The 23,787-nt window shown below is 31.4% G+C and overlaps 1 protein-coding gene across 2 annotated transcripts in view; it reads right to left on the minus strand.

Annotated features, from left to right (window-relative positions):
* Positions 1-23,787, minus strand: part of Rme-8 (receptor mediated endocytosis 8) — a 196,094-nt gene that overhangs the window by 79,471 nt on the left and 92,836 nt on the right. For both annotated transcript variants that reach the window (XM_085813925.1, XM_085813926.1), the window contains 5 exons: positions 20,028-20,245; positions 16,640-16,799; positions 11,788-11,850; positions 8,392-8,493; positions 3,302-3,406 (listed from right to left, as the gene is read on the minus strand). In XM_085813925.1, coding sequence (XP_085670051.1) covers positions 3,302-3,406; positions 8,392-8,493; positions 11,788-11,850; positions 16,640-16,799; positions 20,028-20,245 — 648 coding nt within the window. The remainder of the gene's footprint in view (positions 1-3,301; positions 3,407-8,391; positions 8,494-11,787; positions 11,851-16,639; positions 16,800-20,027; positions 20,246-23,787) is intronic.

Below are 23,787 nucleotides of genomic sequence, written 5' to 3' on the forward strand. Positions count from 1 at the left end.
ATGCAGATATTATGAAAATCCTCCTCAGCAACAAGAAATATTGTAAATCGCCAATATTACTCACATAGTAGTCCTTAAAACAAAGTGTAGCAACTCTTTAAAGAGCAATCTTCAGAGCTGACTACTCTGAAAGTGGTGGTGGTGGCGGCGGTATTGCAGTTCCTGGTATATAACCAGAAATATTACATGAGCCAAACACATGGTTAGTTACACTGAGACAGCTTCCATACCAACACAACTTATCTTGAACCACAAATTTATAAAACAAATAGCTATAAAATTAGCAAAACAACAACCTTGTGTTTGGCATTTAGTCAAGATCTTAAACGATTTCAAGGACAGACAGGTACAGTAGTACACAGTACACTATGGAGAAGGGGCTCCCAGACATGGCTTATTACATGCCTCACACAATTATAATGCTCCAAACCCTAGAGGCAATTAAAGGAGGCATAACCCCCAGTCAGCCAAGGAGAACTTTTATAATATACACAGTCTGGGAATAAGTACTCAAGTCAGAGGTGGCAGGTCGCAAGCATCCACCAACAAAGAAAAGAACAAAGTACATTGTAGGCCATCCCCAAGTGTTGACCAATGGGAGCCAAACCCCAAAGACAACCTTGGATATCAAACCATGTAACGTTTCCACAACCAATGGGCAGATAAGACAGTACCAGTAAAACCCTGCTGAACCTGACTATACCACTGAATAAACAGTGGTTCTAGTCACTATGAAGACTGTGATTATTTACCCCAGAAGTCGAGTCTGTCTAGGTGCATGTCCTAGCCAGAATGCCAAGGGTTGCTTCCAGTCAACCCTTGGGAAGAGACAGGACAGGTCCCTCTTCATCAGGAACAAAGAAATCTGCAAGACTGGAAAGCAGCAAGCACAACTGTACACCCTACAGCAGTAAAGCAAACAAAAAGGTAGCACCATCTGTCGCCAAAAAGAGTAATGAAATTGAAAAATGAAGTAATAGGAAGGACTAGATTGGACATAAAGTCATTAACTAAACAAGATAAATTTTGTGTATGTGAAAAGCTTAGAGAAAATCCAATTCAAAAACCAAAGAAGCTTTTTGAATAATTTTTGAAGACTCAAAATTGTGATTAAATTTCAACTAAGATTAACTACTGAAGACTTATTAATCTCGCCTTTTCGGACGTAAGATCCATGTTCCTTGATACGAAACTTTAACACTCTGTTAATTTGGCTAATATATCTCAAACCACACTGACATGATATGCTATAAATTCCCCAAGAATTAAAGTCCAAAAGGGACTCTTAAAGAATTAAACAATGGATTTCATTGATAAATGAGAAAAATGACTCGAAAATTGAACTTCTGGAGAAGTGCTCCTGAAATTTTAGAGACTTTAAAGCTTTTTCTTTTTAAAAGCTTTAATATTTATATAAAATTATACTACAACATGGAAAAATGAAAAAAAAGGAAGAGAAAATTTTAGAATGTTTGCTCAGCAACAAAAAAGGTAAGCGAAATCTAGGGAAAAAAAAAAAAAAAACTTGTATTAGAATTTAAATATTAAAATGGAAAAACTTAAAAAACATAGATAGCGGAGCAGTTTTAGGTAATCTATAATCATTTAAAACATCAAACTAATTTCGCATGAAAAAGGGAATTCCTCTTTAGCCCCCTCTTATGCAAAGTTAAATATTCTCCTTAGATACTGTGAGTAGAGGTGTTTTGTCAAATATAAGACAAATATCTAACATATTATATTTATTTGTATGTGATAAGTTAGAAAAAATTTCAAAAATGTATGTTATTATATTGAATTGGAAGAAAACCACGTCAACAAAAAATTTATAACTAACTAGGCAATCTTAGATTAGCAAAAGTTTTGAATAAAACTATCAATTTCAAGGGCAACCAAACATAAGTTCTTAAAAAACGCTGTTATAGTTATCTTAGAAGCAGCAGTAGAATTCTCCAACTGATTAAATAAATGCACATTAAAAAAAACTGCAAGTTTTAAAACTATAGAACCTTATGTTAAAAGAAGAGTGCATTTTATCGATTATTTTAAAATTAATAAGGAAGTATTATTAACTTTTTAATGTTCAGAGTAAAATGGACACAGCAATAACACCATCTCTTGCAAATTATAGCTATCTTTCAAAAGCAGATAATTTTAAATGCTGGTTCTTCAAATTAAAAACGCTAATTTCTATGTCGTGAATTGCATCTCTGCGGTCAGTGTCAACATGACTATGTCATCACTTCTCCCTTCCTGTTTCAGGAGGAAAAGCTCTATTAGCTAGTCCTTCTCTTCTAAGTCCTAGGTCAAAGAAGTGTGTTGGACACAGTACCTCACCCCTCAACTGCTCGGACTTTCCTTTCCAGCCATACAGGTCATCATGGACAGCAAATGCACAGGCGGCAGTTTCCTCTCCATGAGAAACTAGAAACAAAGGGATGTAACACCATCTCACTTAGGGCCTCAACCTCCAAAAAAGGAAACCACAAGCAAGGAAGAAATGAAAAAGGAAGAGATAAGGCTAGTTGAAAGCATAGGAGGAAAGATCACTAGGGCTTCAGGAATGTGACCCTGTCTCACCAAGGCGGTGATCCCTTGAAGGGCTAGGGTACTTCAAGACTGCCACACCATACTCACAATGAGTGAGCCGAAGGCAGCTAGCTACTTTGGAAAACTGATAAATAAAGTTATATTTTTCTTGGTATTGTCAGATAAATAAAGCTATATTTTTCTGGTATTTTCGGAAAGCTTTAGGAAAAATCACCTCTATAGCTTCAAAAATGCCAGAAAAACTTAAAAGTCGCCAAACTAGCAAAAAATCACAAAATGTCATGTCCCGGGTGAAAATTAGTATCGGCAAGGCAAGCGAGGAGCATTTCCGCCCCCATATTTAATTTCTACTTGAGCAACTGAAATACTGATTAGTTAATTATGGTTCAAACACTATATGACTAGTACACTACAATTTGAAAATACACCTTTCACATAAAATAAGGGGGAGGAATGAATAGTTTTTATGACAAATTTACTATTTCTTGAAAGAACAGATTTCGATTATTTTTAGAAAAATGATTATGCAAATGAATCTTTATTCAAAACAATTACTTTTAGGGAAGGGGGAAATAATCATAAAAAAATTAACAAAGTTTGCTTGCAAACAATTAAAAAAATCCAAACAAATGCTTAGGACCATTAACTTAGAATAACACAACATTCATTCAAGTTAAAATTTTTTAAATATAATTTAAAAGTAATAACATATTATTCTCATTCAGAATATAACAAAAGAATAAAAATATACTTCTGAAAAGCCAAAGGGGCCATGGCGTTCTTTTTCAGCATTCCTGTAATACCATTCCTTCTCGGTCATCAGCATCATATCAGGAGAAGCTTCTATAACATTTGTCTAGGCAAAATAGAAACTACACATTTTACATTTAACTAAAACCAATAAGCTATAACAGATACAAATTATAATAAATTTATTACTGTAGAAAATAATGGTTTTATGGCTTGAGAGAATTATGAACTTTCAGGAAACTACACAATTACTTAAATCACCTGACTGAGTACACATCAACATGTAAGTTAAATTAAAAAAATTATTATGAAAAGGAAGAACTTTCAGCCAGAATATTCAGCTAAGGATAAATATTAGCATTTAAGATACAAAATCTTAAAATCAAAATCAAATACATAAAATTTTTCAAAAATTAAAAATTTATAATAAAAATTAATATACCTAACAACTTGACAAAAAGACTCATCATCTAAATCATCTAATCTAACTAGAAATAATTTCATCATTTGCTGAATAGATATTATTCTGTGATTTTAAATGATAACTAAGGGCTTTAAAAACTCAAAGGAATAAATATTATTGTTATTACTTTGTTCTGATGGCCACTTATTGATTCATTGTGAATTATGGCCAAACCCACTGGTTATTTAGCTATCTCATCATCCAAAACACTGTCTATTGAGCACCACGGAAATATCAACAAGTGCATGTTTTCATGCTAGGAAAATAACAAACAGCAAATTCACTAACAGTATTAATGTATGATATGGGTAACATTTAACAAATTGTTTAACTTGCATTCATATCCCAGCAAGTGGGCTTGCTACATTAGAGTTCTGATGGTTTTTCTCCATATTTAGCATGAATACAAACCAGTTTCTTTCAGAAAGTCCTCCATGAAGATGATATATTCTTTAGGCAGAGTCCTATATGATAATCCAATACAGCCAAGCAACGAATTGTTCCAAAAGTTTGAACGAATAGATAACTGGCATAAAAAGTGCTTCTTTTTTAAGGTGGAGAAAAACTACCCTTTAAGACACGGGCAACTGGCATAAAAAGTCTTCTTTTTTAAGGTGGAGAAAAACTACCCTTTAAGACATGGGTGGGCAATTGTTTTGGTTTCGGGACCACTTTGGGGATTCGAAGGTTAGTGGAGACACACTTTTCAAAATGATTGCATTCATTAGTTAACTTTGCATTTCAGAAAAGGTATAAATTGTACCATAAAAATCAATAAATATAAATTACATATAGTAGCAATTTCATTCAATTTATTTATTATGCTAATTTCATATCCTCTACAGTTGCAAGCATATTTAATTTTAAAATCAGTTTAATGAGACAAATGCACCCTATAACACATTTCACAATTTTTTCGAAATCAGGAGTGAAATTGCTTGTTGAGATTCTCATCACAGCCTGCAAGTTAATATCTGTCAAACATTGATATTTATTCTTGTTGATCTTTAAGCAACAAAAACTTTCTCACAAATATGTAGACCCAAATATAGAGAATATTTTCCCAACAAATTTCTTCATACATGGAAATTTTTCAGCTGACAAAGACTTGTAAAAGTCAAATAATGCCACAGCATTAAACATTTCTTTCACAGTGTGATCTGACTGCATGCCATTACGTTCAAGCTGCAGCTCCTGAGGTGCTGTGTCAATATCAACAATGATGGGATAAGAAAGTGTACTACATTTAGGCTCAACTTTCTTAAAATCTTGAAATTTTCTTGTGACCTTATCTTCCAAATACTGAAGATGATTCCTAATCTTAGTATAAACACTTTCAGGTATTTTTTTATTTTCCTAATAAAAGGAAATGGACAAAAACTGTCTTTACCTGCTTGCCTTGCAAATAGATCTAGTTTTGCTTTGAATGATTTTACATGCTTCCACATTTCACATGCAAAGGACACCCTCTTTCCCTGTAGTGACACATTCGATTCATTCAATTTCTTCAGCTGCAAACATCACCTCACATCTTCACATCCTGTTTTTGCAATAAAATCAGGACAAAATTTCTTCTTATCTAGAAACAAGAAAATTTCATTCTGCAATGCCCAGACTCTTTTTATTACTTTGTTCAGGCTCAATCATCTCCACTGTTGTGGTAAATTATGTCTTCATACTCTGCCTCCACATTCTCGAGAAAAGATCTGAACTATTGATGGTGGAGTGCCCTCGCTCTGAATGTGTTCACCATACTAGCAACCGCATGCGTTGAGTACAGCTTTACAAAGGCTGTTCTGTTGCAAAATGCAATCAAAAGATGAGATATGACTGTTTGTGTTTTGTGCTTGTTAATTGTTTTTTAAAAGCTTAAAAATACATACAATTTTTCCAATGAAAGTTCTTGCTCCATCTGTTATAATGCTTGCATTCTTGTTCCAGGACAGGTCACTTTTCTCCTCACAATTCACAGCACACACAAGCAAGTCCTGACCTGCAGTTCTATATCACTGCTTCTAGGCTATGTTATTCCTCTGTGATGATGAAATTTTCATTAACTTCATGGATAAAGATGAGTAATGATGTGTTGTCTTCATTATCTGTATCCAAAGAAAAGAAAACCAAATAAAATTTTTGCTCGCAGTCTTCAACTGTTCTGCGAGTTCGGCACTAATTGAGTCAATATGCCACACTAGTCCTTCTTGATAATGATATGCTTTCAAATTTTCTTCTGATATCAGGACACAATATACTTGCATACTCTACCACACACAGCTTAAACTCACCATCCAAAGAAGGCTTCTTGCACTGAGCAACGTCGTAGGCTACCATGAAACTTGCTTCTGCATCGCTATTTTGAAGTGTTGATTGCTTTATAAATAATGTTTGCTGCTGTTTCAGTCTTTTCCTGCATTCTGATGCTTTTATTTTGCATTCTTCTTTGGAAAGCCTGCAGCAAAATTCGCTATGTTCTGTTTCAAGTTGTTGTTTCAGATTTTACTCCTTAAACACGGCTATCATTTCATGATACAATAAACACACTGCTTTATTCACTGTATTAAAAAAGAAACATTTGTGCATTCTTCATTAAACATATAACATTCATCACAAATTTTAGCTTTTTTGGAGGGTTTGTGGTTTAATTAAAGTTGGAAATTTATATGTTTACTATAACAAAGACAATAATGAAATTACCCAGATCAACCAGAAAAGCACTGCACATCATATCTACACTGTGCATGCATATTGATGTAGCCATCTTAATAGAAAATACAAGATGAATCTTCGGTCATGTATAGGCAGCAAATCTCAGAAAAATGACGAGATGCAGCATGCTTACATGTAAAAAATCATGAATTCTAATGCATTTTACCATCTTAAGACTATTTCAGATAATTTGTTAATCATGAAAACTTCAGCTATGAAAGAACAATATAGTAGATGCTTGTTTATAGAAGTAGAGCCTAGTTTAGAAATTTATTTAAACATCAGTTCTATTTTTAATAAATGTTAATAGATTACAAAAAATAGATAAAATATACAAAATTCCAAATTTACATTTAGGGGCTCAGTTTCAAGAATAACAATTTCAGTTATCAGTATTAACATCCGACATTTATGATCGTGAAATATTTACTTTGCCTACTTACAAAAAAAGACCGTCAAATAAATAAAAATAATACTGTGGTTTATAAAGCTGCAAATAATGATTGTATATGCACAAAGCAGGGCTGTGGAGTTGGAGTCGGAATTGGAAGTCAGGCAGATTTTTGGGTAAAAGGAGTCGGAGCTGGAGTTGCTTAAAATACATCGACTCCGGTTTGTTGGACAGTTTGAATTTGAAATAAAATTAAAGTGAATTGAAAAAAAGCATCTAATGACAAACTGAGTTATTATTTTCAGTTATGGACTATATACATTAAGAAGTAGTTGTTATTTTCTATTTCATTGACATAATAATAAATAAATATAAGGGAGGAAGATGGATGTGATATTTGACATTATTGATTAAATTGATTCATTTAGTTACAAATCTCATTGGTAAATTTAGGTAAGCAGCAACAGCAACAAGAACTCCCAAAATTGGTGCCATTCTTAGAAAGCGAGCAGAAAAGAAGCAATTACTGATCAAGCAATGTAATGGGGAGGTACATATTTGATGATACAGAGGTTGTTAGAATTAAGAACTTTTTGAGAAAATGTAGATAATCCTAATGTTTCACTAACAGAAAGACTGTGGAAAGGTCTTGCAGAATTGGAAATTTGAGAAAGACTCATTTCTTCAATGAAGAAAAGAAAAACTAGTTTGCTTGACAACAAGATCTTACTGGGCTAAATACATGTAGATCTGAAACACCGAATTTTGTTGGATGATGAACAAATTTAAAAGGCAAAGAAAACCATCTATGAACTTTCATTAAGAATGAAATTATTCTCAGAACAATTAGAGTATTAAAATCAAGACAGTCAAACTGCAGACACTGCAACTTAGTCTCTATCATCTTCTTGCAGTGATGGATTAGATTTTGAGAAATATTTGAATGATATTGAAAAGGCTAAGGCAAAGCAAATGAAAATAAAGAATCAAGAGCCTTTAGATATAAAAATGAGAAAATACAAGCAAGATTTCTACACAGCCTTTGAAGAAATAGAGAAATATGATAGCTCTTGCATGACATCTCATCTAGAACTTATAAAAAATCTATCCTGAAAAGTTAAAAGAAGTAGTCTAAACAGTAACAGCTCTTCCTCCTACTCAAGTTAGTGTGGAAAGACTTCTCAGCTGTGAAGTTTATCAAATCGGATTTATGGTCCTTTACTAAAGAAGATCTTGCCGAAGCTACACTGTTTCTTAGAAATTACTAGCCAGTTTTTCCATTTCATAATAAATGCTAATTAATTAATAATTTGCTATGCCATCAATTTTTTTTTTCTGTAGCATCTATTACGTCTTTTACATTAAAAAAATAAGCTGCAAAACATTTGTATATGTTTACATATATATGAGGGAGTTGGAGTCTAAGTTTAAAACTCCAGGAGTCAGAGCGGTGCCAGGGTGACTGACTTCACAGCCCTGGCACAAAGTACATTAAATTTTATAAATCAAATTAAATACTCTGAAAGATTACCTGCGTAGGTACAGTAGCACGACTTGTATGCAAATGAGCCAATGTTAAAAGGTCCACTAATATTCTAAGACCTCCAGCATCAATGATTTCTTTAACATTTCTCTAAAAAATAAATATTTTTTTGCAGGCACTTAGAAAAATTTTTCATACAAGTTTTTTCAGTGTATTAAATAATTTAATCAGACACAGTACTTTTTTCAGGGGGGGGGAGGCAATTACAGGATTCTGAACTTAAATGAAGTAAATATACACTCAAGAGCCAAAACATTATGACCAGCCCTACATTTTGCGATGAACGTACCTGGATGACGTGGAATGCACGTGATCAAGTGGAAGTGGTATTTAACTGCTGCTGGAGAGTCTGAAGAATCATTCTTTCACTTACTTCTGTGTGTGATGGGAAAGGCTGCAGATCTAAGTGACTTTGATAGAAGGCAGATTGTAATGGCTCGAAGGCTCGGAACAAGTATTTCCGAAATTGCACAACTCGTGGGTTGTTCGCGATCTACAGTTGTTAGTACGTATGAAAAGTGGTTGAATGACGGTGAAACCAGCAGTAGACGACATGGTGTTGGACGTCCACATGCTATCAAAGAAAAAGGTCGGAGGAGACTGTCTCGCATGGTGAAGCAAAAACGGAGCCAGACAGTGGTTCAGCTCACAGCCGAATACAATGCAGGGCCAAGTAGAAAATTATCAGAGCACACTGTTCAGCGGACACTGTTGGATATGGGGCTATGCAGCAAACGTCCCACTCGTGTGCCTTTGCTGACCAAGCGTTATCGCTAACTATGCCTGCGCTGGGCCCGGGAACATCGCGACTGGTCCATAGATCAGTGGGAGAGAGTTGCCTGGTCAGATGAATCACGGTTTGTCATCCATAACGCTGATGGCCGTGTCAGGATACGCCGTCTTTCAGGCGAACAGTTGCTCCTTCAGTGCACAGTAGGTCATACACAGGCCGGTGGTGGCGGTATTATGCTCTGGGGGACGTTCTCTTGAGCGTCTCTGGGACCCATGGTTGTGGTACAGCAGACCATGAATGCTACAGGGTATCTGAACATCATTGAGGACCAGTTGCACTCTTACATGGCCTCTGTTTTTCCAGCTGGAAATGGAATGTTCCAACAGGACAATGCCCCGTGTCACAAGGCTGCAATTAAATCGCAATTAATTTGCAAGCGTTAAAATCGCTGAACACTGGTAGTTCGGTCCAAGGTTCGAATCCTGCGAACGGGCTGGCTGCATGGGTGTTTTCGTGGTTTTTCCCATGTGTAACATGTATATGAGCCAGTTACCCTTAGAAAGTACTCCATGAAGGCATCCCCCCTTAGGCAGATAGCCCTCAAGGCTTTGCCGTAATTAAATAACCTAACCTAACCTAACCTAACTCATCGGATCTCAATCCGATAGAACACATTTGGGGATGTCATGGGACGGCAGCTCGGAGGTCAAAGACCACCAATTTGCAATATCTCGGATTGTGTGACCGTTGCTACAATATCTGGTACAATCTGTCTCCGGCCATCTATCAAGGACTTGTGGCATCCATGCCAAGACGGGTTGAACCTATGTTGCGCATCAAATGTGGCCCAACTCATTATTGACAGGTGGTCATAATGTTTTGGCTCTTGAGTGTATATTCTAGTTAAAGCCTCAAATTAAAAAAAAAAAAAAAAAAAAAAAAAAAAAAAAAGCTATTGCATAAAAATCTTAATTTATTAATTCAAAAGAGCAATTAATTCATTTCATATTGGCTTGACTGTAAAACAAGACAGCCCTGCATTTATTTTTGATTGTATTTTAACAGAAAGAAAGGCTTGCATGTAAGCCAACTTCATATATATATATATATATATATATATATTCTATTATATCTTCATGTACATTCACTGATCTTATTTATATTATTTTCTATATTATTTTTATATTGTCTTTGATTTGTTTTTACAAAGTTTGCATTATTTATCTTTTTTTATAATCTTCTATGTTTATTTCAACTTTACTTTGAATTCGATTTCATAATGACAATTTCCAATGTTTAATTTCTACAAATAATATAGTACTCAAATGCATAAACATGAAAGTGTCGGGGACGATTACTCGAGTTAAATAGGATTTCTCTACAGTAATTAATTTTTACTCCAAATTGAATTGACTAAAATGCTTCATAAGAATAAGTTCTTTGAATATCAGCATTGGTTCATAATTCCTTCTATTCGCGGAAATATTTGGCCTGACTAGAATTGCCGGTTTGGCATTAACTTATAACTCGAGTAAAGACGAAACACTTTCGTATTTATGTATTTTTATCAATTATTGTTCATTGAACGGGAGTTGGTTTGTTCCCCTTGAAAAGTCAACTAATTTCCGATCAATGACGATGATTACATGTTTTAATTTTTCCTTTTACAATTGAAATTTTATTCTTCATGATGATTTAACTCCAGTCCCCGTTAAAACATTATTAACATTTTGCTTTCAAATTACTTCAAAACATCTTTCAAAATATAACTTACCAGTATGGATTCACACTTTTAAAATAATTCTACTTTAATTAAACTTTGGAGATAATATAATCAATTAATCAATACTGTTTAGGAAATAAATTATTATATATATATATGCTCTTTATATCACAGATTTTCTAGAAGGAAAGTAAATGGTCTACACATCCCAAAGTTTGGGGAAAAATCAACAAAAAGGCACAAACCTTACACTTACCAAGTTCAAATAAAATCTACATAATTATAGGAAATAAAGTAAACATGAAAGTAGAACTTGCACTTCTCAGAAATGAGTAGCAGACATTGAAGCTTAAGTTCTGAAAAATATATATGTTAATTTAAGTAATACCTTCAATCTTAATTGTAGTTTATGTGTATTCAACTTAAATCTTAGTATCAATTTTCTATACTCACTCTTACTACGTCTCAGCTCTTTTTAATGCTTTTTTGATAACGTATAATTTCATTCCAAAGGAATTAGAATAGTCACAACTAATATTCGATCACTCTAAAAAAAGGCATCTTCCATTTCATTATCAGGTGAGCCCTACTGATGCATTGTAAAATTAACAAATACACAAACATTGGAGTTAATAGAATAAGATTGAACTCGTGGTTAAGAGAAGATGGTAAAGGTTGAGACCATGGTTACAACAAGGAGGCATAAAATATTTACTGGCAAGTTACTAAAATGCCTCAGCACCAAATAAAGTTCCAATAATAATTAATACTAAAGTAAATATATATATATATATATATATATATATATTTATATAAAATTTCATTTGCATACAGCAATTTTAAATATGTGTTGCTCTTTCTCATGAAAAATATTATACATATCTCATTCTCATATATCTGAGATATGAATATTGAAATAAATACTTACTTTATCTAAAATTAATTTTCCTACAAAAATGACTAAGCGGTCTCGCTCCAGTTTATCTGTTGTCTGTAATAGATGAGAAGAGTAAGTAAGTCTCATATATTTTTAATAATACGTTTCTGACTTTTTGAATTCATTTATACAAAAAGCACATTTTTAAATTCATTTTAAAGAAGTCTGAATAAAAGCAAAGGATTCAATACACCCAATAAAATACTTTATTTTTAGAAAAATGAAAAATAATGTCTGCAATATGTCTTCCAAATTGTTCTGCCACATCATACTCTTTTGAAATTCATAATCACTCTCACAGACAGCTCCCTCTCGATCGGAAGTATTGTAATCGCGAAAACCTTCAGGCATCATATTTCAATGAAAATATCCATTTTGACCGTTATAAAATGACATTTAACGATATTTTTGCATGGCATCCGTACGTAAGGGCAGAATAAAGGACTCCCTCCCCCAAAAAAAATTATAAAACTGTTTTAAAATTAATTCTAAAGAGAACTTTTCATGGCATCTGTGCGTACGTACATATCTCATATAACTCAAAAATGAGTAGCCTCAAAATACTGAAATTTTGTATAAAATATTGATATAACATGTAGATGTGCACCCCTATTTTGGTTGCAATTGGCTGCACCAAAAGTATATAAAAATATGTTATATATATATTTGTAAATTGTCTTATGAGTTTGTAAATTGGGCATTTTTTGCTTGTAATGATTGAATTATGTTGTTCTTATCTTCCAGTTAAGGTTTTTATGCCTTTGGTAAATATGCATGCAATATTTTTAGAATTATCAACAACTTAAAAGTTACTAATTCAGAAATGAAACAACAAAAATCAGCGTTATACTTTCAAAATTTTCACAGGACTAGTTTCGATGGTTTTACCGAACCTCCATCCTCAGCTGCAAAACTGCAAAAAATGTCTTAATTAATTTAAAAGTTGTTTAAGTGCCACTAAACCTAATTATTTTTTCCATGGCAGCCATTTCTTGTTTACATTTGAAACAGCAGAATAGTAGTAGATTTGTTGCCAATTTAGAGAAACTAAGCTTCGCAACAACAAAGATAATGCCTTCTTTTAATATTGCGAACTAAATCATGCTTAATCCATTCTGAAATTTATTTGAGGAAATAAGTGTGTTTAAGATTCACTTCATAATTTTCAATACAGATATTTTGAGTTCTTATGTATTTTTGTCTTGTTGCGAAGTGAAAACTGAATTAATTGAATGAAAAATACTGAATTGTTTGTGAAAATCTGTTTTATTTATTTATTTATTTTTTTTAATTATTATTATTATTTTTTTTTATATGTTTGTTTGTTTGCTTAATTTTATACATTGGTTCAGATTTATTATAGTATTTGAATAGAACATGTGGCAAGGATTAGATAATTAAGATGATATTAATTTTGTGCACTTTTAATTAAAAAAATGAATGAAATGTAACACTTTTAAGTGAACCTAGGGCCAGAGTGTCGCTATGGTAAACAAATATAGTGAATTTTAAAGAATGCATTTATTCTATTGTGGTTTATGAACTATCGACGAAATTAATTTAATTCAATCCCATAAGTTTAAATGAAATGCAAGAAAAACACATATAATTTAATATTCTGTACAAGGAATTATTCAAGTGAACAAAATATGTCACAAATAAGGTAAATAATACTCATATGTTATAAATAATGAAAAAATTCTTCCCTAGTCTATGAAGGGAGAATATAATAACAAAAGGAGATAAATATGCCATAAATGTAATTTTTCAATGGACTAAATTTTTGCAAGTCACTTTTAAACACTAGCAGGTTAGCTTGAGGACCAATAACAATGCATTGATTGATGTACTGATGTTGGGCCAAGATAACACTTTATTCACACCTGCTTTCTACATTTCGACCTAGTTGGACTGCTGCCTGCTGCTCTCTTCTTCCTGCAAAACTATCAAAAATGTCACCATTTTGAAATAGGCACAAGTAGTGTGCCAAGCTGGTTATTGCTGCAACATGCTTACTGAAATAAAAATTAAGATTTAATTGGCCCCAGCAGCCAGTTTCCTAATCATTATGGATCAACATTCTATGTAATCTAAATTCTCGCAGTTCAAAATGGATTCAACATTCTATACACACTGCACATTAAAAAGGGGAGGCACAGTTCTATATCTCTTGTTCTACTGGGCTGACTGACGAAATTCAACTTGTGTTTTTCATGTCTCAAAAGTGCGATTTAGGACATGTATTAGATTTATATATAGCATTGTTCAAATATAAGTATTTTGACACAAAATCAGACTTTTTCTGAAATGATATATAAATTTTTTCCATATTTTGATTCTACGACTCAAATTACGCCTAACGGCCCAGTTTTATAAAAATCACACAAGTAATTTTTAAAAAATTACCTCACAAAATTTTAGCTCCTTAGTGTTAATTGAATTGGATATATATTTATTAATATCTCTTTTTGTTAATTACATTTATTTGATTCTTTCATTTCATATTTCAAAATTTAGGTTCATTCCAAATAAAATTCATTAAATTTATAAGATTTATTTTTTAAATTTGTATTTTTTAATAATTTTTATAAATTTTTTGAAAAAATTTTGTATTATAACCAATAAACCTTTTATCATCATCATAAAGTAGATGTATTTCTAAACATACCTGCAAAAAATGAGATATTTTTATTCAAAATTTGCTAAGATATACGTGAATTTACATCTTGGCGGTTTTTGAAATTTGGCGTAATTATTATAAGCGATAATAATGAAAATGTGGTTTAGCACTTTGTTAAAATTATTTGAAATTATGAATGATGACTTTTTTTCCACTCGTGGACAATGAAAAAAAGGAAAATAGTTTGCTATAAATTAAGAAGTTTGCCAAGTGAATTATTCTTGGCGCAAACTGAAATAAATGCACAACTATAAATTTTAAAATTTATCAATAAATTTCTCTAAAAAAATTACAAAATTTAATATCTAGGCATAATTTGAGTAGCAGAAGTGAAATATGGAAAAAAATTGGTATGCTATTTCAGAAAAAGGTCTGATTTTGTGTCAAAATACGTAAGTTAGAACAATACTATTCATAAATCTAATATATATCCTAAGTCGCACTTTGGACACATGGAAAATGCAATTTGAATTTTGACAATCAGCCCAATAGAACTGCTCCATTTTTTTTTCTCACAGTGTACCTACGCCGCCAATATTTCTACAATATATAAGATAAAAAAAATATGTAAAAGATAAATTATTAGCAATACCCTCTTAATGCTTAAATTAAATTTATTTTCCCTCTCTATTCTAAAAATAGAATCTCTTTCTGCACTGCATAATTTCAAAACTAATCCATGACATATGATTCTTACATAACACTGATGATGTAAATGGAACTAAAACACAAACAGCCAATAATAATTTTACAGCAGTATTAATTATCCAATCAAAATGCATTGAGAACCGAAACAAACTCAGTCTGAATTAAGATTTCATCCTGAACACAATGCACTTACTTTCTACTTTTCAGCCTAGCTCGACTACTCCCTGCTGCTCTCTTCTTACTGCCAAGCTATCAAAAATGTAAACATTTTGAAATAGGCACAAGTAGTGTGCCAAATTGTTTATCGCTGCAACATGTTTTCTGAAATAAAAATTAAGATTTAATTGGCCTCAGCAGCCAGTTTCCTAATCATTATGGATTAACATTCTATGTAATCTAAATTCACGCAGTTCATTACGGGTTCAACATTTTATGTACCTACCCCGTCAATATTTCTACAATATGTACGACAAAAAAATACGTAAAAAATAAACTATTAGCAATACCATCTCAATGCTTAAATTAAATCATTTTCCCTCTCTATTCTAAAAATAGTAATCTCTTTCTGCACTGCATAATTTCCAGACTAATCCATGTCATATGACTCTTACATAACACTGCTTATGTAAATAGAACTAAAATTGAAACAGCCAATAATAATTTTACAGCAGTATAGTTATCGAATCAAAATGCACTGAAAACCACTACAAACTCAGTCTGAATTAAGATTTCATCCTGAATACAACGCATTTGCTTTCTACATTTCAACCTAGACTGCTGCTGTCTACTTATTGCAAAGCTATCAAAAATGTAAGCATTTTGAAATAGGCAAAAGTAGCGTGCCAAGTTGTTTGTGGGTGCAACATGTTTACTGAAATAAAAGTGAAGATTTAATTGGCCTCGACTACCAGTTTCCTATTCATTATGGATCAACATTCTACGCAATCAAAATTCTAGCTGTTCATTATAGATTCAACATTCTACCTATCTATGTCATCAATATTTCTACTTATCTGTGTAATCAGTTTTTCAACAACATTAATACTTCTGAGTCTACTTTCTTTACAGTGAGTGCCTGTTTTCATTACATATATAAAATAATGAAAAATTCCTTCTCTCTCAAAGTCTAGGAAGGAAGAATATAATAACAAAAGGAGGCACGTGTGACATAAATGTGATTTTTCTCCGTAATAACTGAAATTCTTGCAAGTCATTTTTAAACACTAGCAGGCTAGCTTGATGACCAATAACAATGCATTGATTGATGTACTGATGTTGGGCCAAGATCACACTTTCGACCCTCAAGTGATTGCGGAAGGGGGATAGGGTTAGCAGTTTGAACGCTGATCAAAATATTATTATTTTTTCACCAATATTTAAAAAATTGTAAATAAAAGAAAACACAATTTTACACATGAATTAAATTTGTTTTAATACTACATTTTTTAAAAGTAATTTGTCATAAAATAATGGGTTAATCAGAATTTTTATATAGATCAAATGAACCACACTCACTCTATCTAGCATACTGATAACAAACCGTGTATCATTGAAACAGCCAATATCTTCAAAATGACGACCATATACAATAGCCATGGCTTGTAAGCACATTGATTTCATTGATGTTTTTGGAGATAAAAGAAATCTGTGGTATAGGTCATTAAAAAATTCATACCTGGAAAAGTTTAAAAACTAGTGAAAGATACAACTATTAGTTATAAAATATGAAGATTTTATATAATTTGAACTTTAGAATCTGAATCTGAGTTTTATACCATCAGTTTTAAAAACAATGTAATTGATACAGAAATATATCTTGGTTAAAATTTCAGAAAATGTAATCATTGTTAACTCAATTCCAACTGACCTTGCTTTACAAGATAGCCATAACTTATCAATTTTATAATTGACGTTTTATTTTTAGGAAGCATACAAAAATATAACTTTGCTTCAACAAGCAATGATTATAAAATTCAAATTAAAAGCATTTGATAAGAAGATAAAAACCTGATCAATATGCAACTGGGGGAATGATAACACAAAAAGAATTTCTAAATTTCATAATAAGACTAAACACGGCCCAATCAAAGCTTTCAATAAGCCTATATCATTAAACAAAAAATTATCAGTGCATAACATTACATTTATGTTGTGAAGATTTTAGAAAGGATCTTCACACAACTTTCTTTTATAATATTTGTTAAAAATGATAATAGCAGCCAGAGCTAAAAACACAGTGGATCCATTAGAATGTAAAAAATGAATGCAAAAATATACTAACTTTGTTTAACCCTTTAGACTACAAATATGCCATTTAATACATTTTTTTTAAATTTAAATGACCCTTCAATATTTATAATTATTATAATGACATAAAATAATGTGGTAATCAGTGATTAAATGGCTACAAGTTAATCTTACATAAGTAACAACACAATCCTACTCTACTTATTCTAACAATTTCATTGGGCTATGCTATTACTGCACTCAATTTTCGAGTAACTAAATAGTGGAAATGTTATTTCACTGCCAAAAAATTTGTATATGATAGAGGAAAACACTTCACTATCTATGTTTCTAGGAAATGAGTATATTTCAAAATAATATTACATTTAAGAAATGCCTTCATTCTGAATTACACTGCATTTGTAAAAAAATGTAATTTCTAAACTTCTTCATAATCGAATAAACTAAAAGTATAAAATTATTTAGAAGTTAATGCACAAAGTGATTTAAAAGTATTTGAACAGTTAATTCAAATACACATTTCATGTGTAAAAATTTTTATCACAAATTTTTAAAATATCCAACTGTGTTACTAACTCAGATAATGAGACAGATGATAAAACTTATACCAGCTATGAACCAAATAATAAAACCATACATTTAGATAAAGTTGAATATAATATAGTAAAAACTTAGCTATCTGGAAAGCTTGGAAAATGCCCATTTCCAAATATGTGAAAATGTCGGACAGTTGAGCACACAGAAATTGAAATTCATGATAGAAAAGCCAAATGAACAGAAAAAAAAAAAAAAAAAAAAAAATTCTGCTCTAAAATTGCTAAAACAATCCTCATATTTTTTATCACCTTGAATATAAAAGCCTACGGTTAAAACTATATAAATTTTAAAAATGCATTTCAGATCTAAAAGCTGACGTATTTGTAGGCCTTACACCATGTAAGTGAAATATTGGATCTGGTTACAAAACCCAGTTGAACATGATAGTTGGCAGAAATATTGCCAACCATTCCAACAGAAGTTTACATGATGTGATCATTCTTCATTTTGTTAGATAATACACAGATACAAATTACGAATGTAGCATACAAAAAACTTAAATTGATCATAATTTTTCATCGTAAATCACCATTGTTCAAGTCATATATTGTGGCTTTTTTTTAATCCCTGGATCCTCTTAAATACTCCACTGGATGCTGTTCCAACATTTTTTCAAAATGTGAAGAAAAAGTGCAACTTGTATACTTCTTCACAAAAATTAAACTGGCTTACTGAGAATTAATCAAGTTTACACTTTACCAAAATGAACTTTTATGACTGTCTTGTGTGGCACCAAATCATACTGTTGAGGACAATATATATGTATAATGAGTTCTATGATAGTATTTCAAATTTCTGATTTACTAAATTTTTTCAAGGAAAAAAACTTTTCTAAAATATTCAGGTTACTCCAGATTTCTACCTATTTGAATGCCACATAGTTGGCTTTTACTGTACTTCTAATGAAGGCTTGATCAATAGCAAAAACAATGAAAATTGAATGATGATTTGATTTTATATTTTTTAAAATATGATATTCATTTTTCCTATAAGCTAGTAATTAAAAAATTTCCTTTTCTCCATTTTTTTTTATATCTTCCTTCGGGGAGTGAGAAATACATTAGAAGTCTACACCTAACAACCTAAAAAAAAAAAAAAAAAAAAAAAAAAAAAAAAAAAAAAACAATATTGTACTGAAAAATGACAAACTGGCTACAACTGAAGGATCGACATTGAAAGTTCATCTCAAGCTGAATAGTTGTGGTGTGTGAATAGTTCATCACAGGTCAAACTGTTAACAGTTAAGCTGGCAGTACAAGGTTTTTACAACTTTTACCTCACAAAAATGTCAGGAAGCTTTAAAAAAAAAAAAAAAAAAAAAAAGTTTTTTACATTTTATATTACGACCAAAAGGTTGTTTTTTTAATCATTTTGCGTGTTACCTTTATTTATTAAATATGTTCTTTGCACTTAAACCATATAAAATAATTCAACAGAAATATCACAAAATATTTAAAAACAGCATATCTTTAAAATTTCTGATACACTGTCTCATGTGCTAGAGGTATAAATGTTTATTTCTGTACAGTGTTGCCATTGCTCGCTTTGAAATCATTGTGTTTGTTAATCAAAATATCGTTAGAGTTTAACAAAATTTGAAATACATAATAAACAAAATTCAAGCTTCCAAGTGTCCATGTTCAGTTGGAGGACTACATTATTCAAAATTTGATGGCTCTAAGTACAGTTGTTTTTCCCCAATGCAAGAAACATTCATGTAGATTCTTCATTACTTAGTTTTTTCAAATATAATATATGGCGATAATATTTAGTGGCAACAGTTTGAAAAGTGAACCAACGCAGAAAGTGAAACGACACAAAATGCTGTTTTGAGACTAAGAGCTTAAAAAAAAAACTCTTTAAATACATGTTTTCCCTCAAACAGATAACTTTTACCTTAATCCATTAAGTAATCATAAAATATTTCAATTTATCCCTGCTACTTCACATCAAATTAAAAATGGTTATGTACACAGACTATGAATACTAAAATTTTACAGAGAAATTTAATGATAAGCAATACATATGAAAAGACAATTTTAAATATAACCATACTTACGATTTTCTAATGTAGGAACTATCAGTAGTATCTTTTTCATCTTCTTCTAACAAAAGTCTCAAATAATAATCTCCAATTTTTATTTCTTCAGCTAAAGAATTATAATGTACTTCAAATTCTGTATGATTCCAAGAAATCACAGTAGACCTACTTAGTTCTCTATCTAAATTGAAATCTCTCATTTCTTTTTCTAAGGCATCCTTTAACTCTTCTCTTGTCTATAATGAAAAATAATTAAAATAAAATAAAATCTTAAAAAAGTTCAATAATTCCCCCCCCCTTAAAAAAAAAAATTTTTTTTTTTTACTCAAAAACACATAATACATAATGATAGAAAATATTTTTTTTAAAAAAATTTTAATCATTACAATAATGATGCAATTTTTTTTAATTAGGTAAAAAAACAATCTTATTTTAATACAAATTTTGAATAAAATACTTATGTATTTCAAAGGTGATCAGACATGGGTCTCTCTTATACAGAAACAAAAATTTATTTTTGCTGTTGAAGAAAAGGGACCAATGTTCATCATTGCAGTATACATTATTTCTGCTGTAAAAATTCCTTTTTATCTTTATTTTAAATTTTATTAGAAAGGTAATTCAGAAAGATTACAGAAAATTATTAAGACAATATAATATTCTACAGTAAATTCTTCAAAATTGGGTACAGATTTCATTTTTCTTTAGAGTTAAATTTTTCATGTACATTTGCTTAATGATTAAAATAACTTTTGAGTAAATCTGAAAATAATCTTCCAAAATTGCAGGTTCCAAGGTTTCCCTAAATCTAATACTAATCTAATACAGTTTATCTAATTCTAGTAGTTTTTTCCAAAATCATTCAGAATTTTTAAGCTGTCATGTAGCTATTAATAATAATGGAGACAAAAATTTGCATCTTAATGTTAGCTGTCTCATACACTGGAATGAATTTTTAAATGAAACAGAAATTTAAATGAATCAAATCTTAAAGCACTGGAGAGATCAGAACTTGAAATAACGGTAACATCATACCTACATTAATTGGAAAGAATAATTTTTCTTCAATCAGAGGAAGAGATTTTCTTTTTTTTATTATTTTCTCTCAGTTTAAAAACTTAATTTAAAGACTTCATCCATCATAAGTATATAAACATTATAACATTTTAGTTAAAGACAAGACTAAAAAGGAAAAAAAAATAATTATACAGCTTCCAATTATTAACAGATCTTAAACCAAACTTGCCAAAAAGAAATTTAAATTAATTGAATGTAATCTTTCTCATATTAGTCATTTTTGTCTTAGAAGTCTCTTAGTTCTGGATGTTTATTAATATTACAATTCAATTCTGAAATCTCTGATTTATGATAAATTATTAGTCACAATATAACTAAGCATATGTTGACAACTATAAAAATCAATTTTTGTTTTTCAGAGCATTTAACAAAAAGCATGCTGCTGTAAAAATTGATATGCATATTTTAATATTTAAAATTAGAAATTAAATAGGATAGTAAACTTTTACAGTATCAGTTGGTCCCAATGCATGAGACATCAAGTAGCTGCTAGCAAATGATTTGACCCTCTAATTAAAAAATGAGAAAATGCATGCAAAATATGTACTTTCAAAGATTCCAGAAGAAATACTGTTTAATGAATCATAATGCTTTATATATTATGTTTTAATGAGAAAAGTATAAATGCATAATACAGTCTGAAGAAATTAAAGTGTCATAGAGTGGCCTCATTCAGCCAACAAATGGCAGAGCTATTTGTTGTACATGGGAAAAGACCAAAAACGTTGAGTTAGATTATCCATCACTGGGCAAAAATTTTTTCCATTTAATAATTTACCTTAATAATTTAATAATTCCCTTAATAATTTACTTACATTATTTTATTTTTTAGTGCAACAAAAACATCGTATGTTTTATAATAGAGAAGAAAAAATTAAACACAGAAAAGGGTTCCCCCTCCTCCTCTTTAATAATTTCTTTATATTACTTCAGATATGTCATTTTATATTTCGGTGCACATTGATAGTACTGATGTTGGTTCGAATCTCATCTGTTTTGCTTTTGCTGCTTTTATTGTTGAATTTAATGGCATGGACATCTTAGCTCATAACTAAGGTTCATACTAGTTTTCTTCTTTTACTATTCTCATTCAGCATTACTAAAAAAAAAAAAAAAAAAAAGGCTAATCATCACATCCTAATAATACATTCATGTCCAAATTCATTTTTACATACTCAAAATTAATGATATTCCAAGAAATATCCAATTGGTGTAATCAGTTTTTGCAGGGAATATGTGAAAGAGAAGCCTTAGCATTAACCAACCAAAGGTATTTAAATAGTTTCTGATATGCAAATCAAGATGTTATTTCATCTGATACTGAACCAAGCACTTTGTGCAAAGTGAATATCTGAGTGAATTTCTGCAATACAGCATTTAGTTTCAGAGCGACTTGGTAAATTCATTAGCCATTAGAAGTAAGGTAGACAATCACGAAAGCAGTGAGATGTGTGACTATTTCAAGACAGTCTCTACACTATAGAAACATTTTCAGAACTCAGAAACTATTGTAAGTAGGCCAGACAAGGTCATAAATGAATAACAGCCCCTTCTCAATATCGATATCTGACAATAAATGCCCATTATAACAGAAAATCTACTACACAACAGTTAAGCTCAGAGCTTGCACCCGTCACTGTAACTGTTGTATCATGGTAAACTGAATATGAAAGGCCTTTGCCAGAAAGCCAAGGGTATGGGTTTCACTCTTTTCACAACAAAAGACCAATGGCTTCAATCGGTGCAAAGGACATCAAAACTGGAGTGAACTCCAAAATGGTCCTATGTTTTCTTTACTGATGAGTCTAGGTTTAACATAACATCTGATTCTAAATGCAGATCATCTGATTCTAACATTTGGAGGAAATTAGGAAAGCAAAATCTTCCCTTGAACATTATTGAATGTGATCACCTTAGTAATGCAGATGCTATGATATAGGGAGGAATAATAATCTAGGGATGTACCTACCTACATGTTTTCAATAGCAGATCAACCACAGATATTGGATGAGGTCTTAGAATCCTATGTCACACTTTTCAGAGGTGCATGTAGCTATGACTTTTTATATACGGGTGGTCATGCTCATACACATTGAGTAAACTTTGTCAGCGAATACCTTTAAAGTGAAGACACTGAATGAATACCAGACTGAAATCTCTCGATAGAGATGACAACGGAGAAGAAGAATAGAAAAAAAAAAAAAAAAAAAAGAAAAGATGGAATATCTTTGAAAATGCATTTGCATGGAGACAACCTCCTCCTAGAGACATAAATGCACTGCTGGAGGAGGGGAACTTAATTTCCTGAACTGTGGTTAACAACTGTGGTTGTTGCTAGCATGGAAAGATGTTGTGATATGTGTGCACAAGTCAGGGGTAATCAGATTCCATATTAAATTCATAAGCCTTAATTTTTTTGTGAATTATTCTTTTTGGAGGAGATGTTAACCAATATCCTGTCCCAGGAGGAGACTACCTCCTTGGTATCTTATTATCTCACCACATGTAAGGCATAAAAATTTGGCTGAAGAAAACATTGTACACAGCCATCTTAAGAGTATATAAGTCAAACTATTCTTTGAACTAGTGTAACAGCAACCAGTGGCGAGCCCATAGCTGACTGCTTCAGCCAGTGATGGATTCTTCAACCAGTTCCTCATCCGAAGGCCAGTGTTCTGAAAGAAGCAAGGCCATCTAACAC

Source organism: Stegodyphus dumicola, chromosome 3, assembly GCF_044657685.1.
Source record: "Stegodyphus dumicola isolate Sdum_Otavi_A_Nest chromosome 3, ASM4465768v1".
NCBI classification, from domain to species: domain Eukaryota; kingdom Metazoa; phylum Arthropoda; class Arachnida; order Araneae; family Eresidae; genus Stegodyphus; species Stegodyphus dumicola.